Below are 4,921 nucleotides of genomic sequence, written 5' to 3' on the forward strand. Positions count from 1 at the left end.
ATATGCCAAAAATGAAAGAGGTGACTCTGAATATCTTTTATTTCTTAGAATGAATAAAATCCATCTCTGCCACATAGATGACTCGGTTTTACCTTTAGATACTATGCGGATAGTCACTAATATAGCATGATACTCCGGCAACAAATTAGGCAGAGCTTAGGAAAAATCGAAAGGCAAAATCACCAAAAACAGGATTGGCCAATTGAATTGACCTATTTCCTACTTTTTGAGATTTTTTTTAATTTTTGGGATTTTTCGAAACGATTTTCCCAAAGGGGCAAAATCGTCATTTGGGAAAAATGGGAAGGCAAAATTGTCAAACATAGAATTGGCCAGTTGAAATGACCCATCTCCTAATTTTTAAGATTTTTTTGGAATTTTTTCTAATTTTTTCCAATTCTTTTAGAATTTTTATGAATTTTCCTTTTTTATTGTTTAAATCATTTTCTGATTTTTTATTTTTTATTAATTTCATAAATTTTATTTAAAAAATTATTTGGACCGAGTCAAGTTTACCCTACTTATGCCTCTCGGGCGCTTGACAAAATTGAGAAAAAACTATCGTTGCCTTTTTTATCCTCAAAAGTGTTTTTTTCCTTGAGAAGCAACTTTTTTTTTTCTCAAAATTGGTCCAAAAGTGTTCCCGAGGGAAGAATCAAAATCAAAATCATTTACGTTATCAAATATGTTTTTTTTTTTTTTTTTTCAGGAGCAGGTCCTAATCGACCATCTCGAGATGGGCTTTACAATCAAGAGTAACTACAAAAACGCACAAAATTATACACCAAATTTTTTGTTCATGACATCTCTCTAGCGTGAATTTTCTAATAAGACAAATAAAATGTAAGCTTAGAGGGGAATACTTCCCTTCATTTTCACCCGCTTCCCCCCTTGATTTAAACACTCAAATAAAGAAATTTTTTCCTAATTGTAAAAAAAAAAAAGGTAAAATTTCCGTCAATCATTCAATTGTAATTTAAAGTAGTGGTATTAAATTTATTTACTTTCTTACTTTTGCTATTTCTATGTAGTTGTCATGAATAAGATTTTCACATGTTTTGTTTTGTTTATTGTGGGTATCATGTGTTTGTTGAAGACACTATTTTTTATTGTTAGATTTTTTTCATAAAAGTTAATTTTGTTGAAAAGATGAATTTCCAAGAAACCTAATTCTTTTCTACGTTATCAAGTAAAATCCAAAAAAATATTAACATATACACTTCTACAATCACTTATTTGTAAACTTTCACAAGTAAAATCCAAACATAAAAAGAAAAACATTTTGCCTTTAATATACAAGGGATACACGCAATAAAAAAAAACAAAGCATACGAAATTCTTCATTATGGTAACTAAACCCTAAATAGAAAAAATTAAATAAGGAAAGTAAATTAATTTGGGGCCTCCACTTTAAATTGCTATTGAATGATTGAGGGTAATTTTTCCTTTTTAGTGAAAAATGGATTGGATTAGTCATATAAGAGGTGGAAATAAAGCCGTCCATAATTTCTTTGATTTCCTCCTTTTTCTCTGCTACTAAACATATTGTTAAAGTGAACCTTAATTGTCATTAACCCTTAGATTCAGAATATTTCAATTTTGCCTACGTGGTTTCAAATCTTTGTGCCAAATTCCAATTGAGTCCTTTCAGCCAATTGTCACCACAAATGCTAACGTGACAATGCACAAGTTGTTCATGTCAGCATGCCAAGTAGGACGGCCAACGATGAATAGATGTCACCTTAGTGATTTCTAGTGGTAATTAACTGGAATGACTACTTTAAAATTACGGGCAAAGATTTAGGATTACACTGTTAAAATTGAATGTTTAGGACTGAGTTGTCATGCGTAAAATAAGTTTAGGATTGAATTGGATAATTTTCCCCAGTAAATCCATTTTGTTTTCCAATTTTTAAGTCATGCAATTTAACTTTTATTTGACGTTCAACTCTTCGAACATGAACTGTTCAAGTTATGATATTGAAATGCAGATTCTCGTAAAACGAGTTTATGACTCCTTCAAGTTCAAATAGTTTTTTTAAAGTTCTGAACAGAAACTCCATAGAAACCTTATTTTGCTTTGGCATGAGTAAATGGACCTTAAAGTTGATTAATGATATTATCATTGAAAGTAGAAACAAAGCGAAAACGTTAATTAGCTGTCGTACATGTGTCCAAAATAGGACAATCATTGAGATGATTCCACGCATGTAATTTTCAAATTTCGTGGCATATCTTTTCCCTCCCAAAACTTCGTCCCGGACGAGGATGGATGGCCGGCCAAATAATGCTTGGAAAAAGCATGTCAATCACCACAGATTCTTCACATCAAGAAAATCCACGTCCCCTTTGATATTTGATCATCTTGATCTTCTTCCATCTTGCTTTTGCTAAAAAGTCTCCACAATAGACTAAAACACATAATACTATTATCCATCAATTCTTTCCTTTCTTTTCTTTTCTTTTCTTTTGGGAGTTGATGCAAGTGGAGACGTTTTCCTTTTAGATTGTGATGTTTATAATCTGAAAGTAAGGTTTAGGAGAAAAGGAAGGAAAAAAAGAGGAAAAATGAAAAAAAAAGATCAGTAGGTGCTTGGACTTCAGTGTCCATAGGTGGCTACTTTTAACCTAAAAGCCTTGGATTTATTAACATGCTTGTTCCTCCATAGTCAAAAGAATGAACAAGCGCATACCCACATGGCAGAGATGGGAATAAAGAGTCCTACAGAGAGAACACAGGCTTAGAAGTCACAGAGAGAGAAAGAGGGAGAGCAAAGGTTAAATTAGAGTACAGAGGTCAGACAAGAGACGACACATCTTGTCTTTCTTTCTTCTTTCCCGGAACAAAAGGAAAGAAGAAGGAAAGAAAAAGGAGTACATCATCTAATTCAAAAGAAGGGGAAAAGAAAGAAAGAAAGAAAGAAAGAAGGAAGAAGGGAAGAGAAGATCATTCTTAGTCGATGATCACATCACAGCTTGGCCTCACAAAAGTCTTTGAAATAGAGAGAGAGAGAGAGAGAGAGAGAGAGAGAGAGAACGAGAGGAAGATTTTGGCAAGTTATGTTTTTCTTCCGTCACCAACACCTTCAGGCTTCATCTGCCTTCCGGGTGTAATGGGAAGAGCTCCAGAGTTCTACAGTGAGCTGCTTCGTCCTCATCTCTGTATGATGATGATGATGACCTGCTCACATCCTCTTCTGCTTCCGAGAAGTCGAATCCCCAGCTTCTACACTTCCTCTTGTATGGACTGTCTTCCTCCCCTCTAATCTCTCCTTCTGATCCCTGCAGCATAATGTTATGTTCCACGGGTTAATCTGAAAGTTCTTAATTTCAAACGTTCATTACCATTTACACACGTGCATATTGTGCTAGGACTGGTGAGTTTTTTATGTCGTATAACATGCTTGATCGATCGATCGAAGAGAAATTTAGTTGTCTGGCAAAGCTGAAACAACAAGTGAAGCATGAGTACGACGAACCAAACGTCGAGCTCTCAGCATGCATCATGCGGCGTTCTGATAAAAATGTTGGGACGATGCGTACCTTACTGGTGTTCAAAGTTACAGCGGCGATGGCGACGGCCGTGGTGGGGGTTCTCGAGCAGTGAGCGAGGCCGAGGCTGTTGCGCTTCTGCTTCTGCCTCTCGCGGGCTTTGTGGTTCTGGAACCAATAGAACACGTTCTTGCCTTCGATCTTCCCGTACTTGCTGAGCTGTGCCGTGATCTGCTCGATCTGCTGCGCGTTGGGAGTTCTCATCCCCCCTCTGTACAGCATCTCGAGTATCCCGATCTGCTCTTGCGTGGGGTTCCAACGTGTCCCTCCCGGGTGTGTTTCCACCTGCATGAACGTAGAAGTTTCCATGCACACATCAAATATGAGAATCCAAAATCATATAGTAATTACTTCTCTAGCAGGACATACATTCTTTTCTATTTAACTAACACTTAATGGCCGCCGTGGCAATCAAAATGATGAAGAGAACAGACTATCTATTTTATTTGTGATACAAATCTTTCCTTCTTCGACCCGCCGGTTCGAATTGGTTTTTTTGCTTGTGGACGTGTGCTCCAGAAAGAGAACAAGTAGATTAACACAGTTCAATTATCGAAAAGAACAATGATCGATGGAACGAGAGAGAGAGAGAGAAACTCCGAAGGTTCTTCGGGCGCTACATTGGACTTGTAAAAGCGAGAAAGTTTGAATTCCTTGTCACTTCGCAAAATGTCACATACTATATAGTCAACATTCACACGCTCATGACATGAATTGTGGAAATTGCCACGGAAGAGGGAAATGGGGTTAGACCTGAGGAGGGTCTCTCTTGTCGTCGGACGAGGAGCCGGGCCTCCGCGGGCCGCTCTCGGGGCGGATGAAGCTCTTGATGTCGACGAATGCGGCGGCGGCCGAGACCACGTCGGTCTGGTGGGGGAGCTTCGGAACGAGGGGGCGGAGGCGCTTGCAGCCGAGCGTGAGGGTGGTGGGTTCGAGCTCAAAGAATCCACGTGCGAACTGATGAACCTTCATGCTTTGCCCTGAAACGAGATGCTTCTGCTTCCCATGAGGGGAAGATCCGGCTAAAAGAGAGGCAATTATATAGGGAATGACACCTCCTGTTGAAAAGGTAAAAAAAAACAAAAACAAAACTGAAAAGTGGAAGAGACAGAGATAGAGAGAGAAACAAAGTGGGAAATGAGGTGCATGGTGGGTTGTTCAGAAGAACCCAAGACCAAATGATGAGGCGAGGTTGACTTGGAGATTGATTACCCACACAATGGAAAAGCTAAAGTTGCATTGGAGCAAAAAGGAAAAAGGAAAAAAACTGTTTATGATTGCCATTTTGCTTTGCAGTGCTCTTTCAGTTGCATTAAATGCACTAGGATGGGCATTTAGTATACTTTGAATTATGCCCTTTCTTATTGTT

At 38.1% G+C, this 4,921-nt stretch overlaps 1 protein-coding gene across 1 annotated transcript; it reads right to left on the reverse strand.

Moving 5' to 3' along the window:
* Positions 1–2,763: 2,763 nt before the first annotated feature.
* LOC115747926 (WUSCHEL-related homeobox 4) lies at positions 2,764–4,588 on the reverse strand. The gene is made up of 3 exons (XM_030684253.2): positions 4,306–4,588; positions 3,544–3,837; positions 2,764–3,282 (listed from the first exon to the last, which is right to left on the reverse strand). Exons 1-3 carry the CDS (start codon positions 4,522–4,524, stop codon positions 3,094–3,096), a joined length of 702 nt encoding a protein of 233 aa, XP_030540113.1. The 5' UTR covers positions 4,525–4,588; the 3' UTR covers positions 2,764–3,093.
* Between the last annotated feature and the right edge of the window lie 333 nt (positions 4,589–4,921).

Source organism: Rhodamnia argentea, chromosome 2 (assembly GCF_020921035.1).
Source record: "Rhodamnia argentea isolate NSW1041297 chromosome 2, ASM2092103v1, whole genome shotgun sequence".
NCBI lineage: Eukaryota > Viridiplantae > Streptophyta > Magnoliopsida > Myrtales > Myrtaceae > Rhodamnia > Rhodamnia argentea.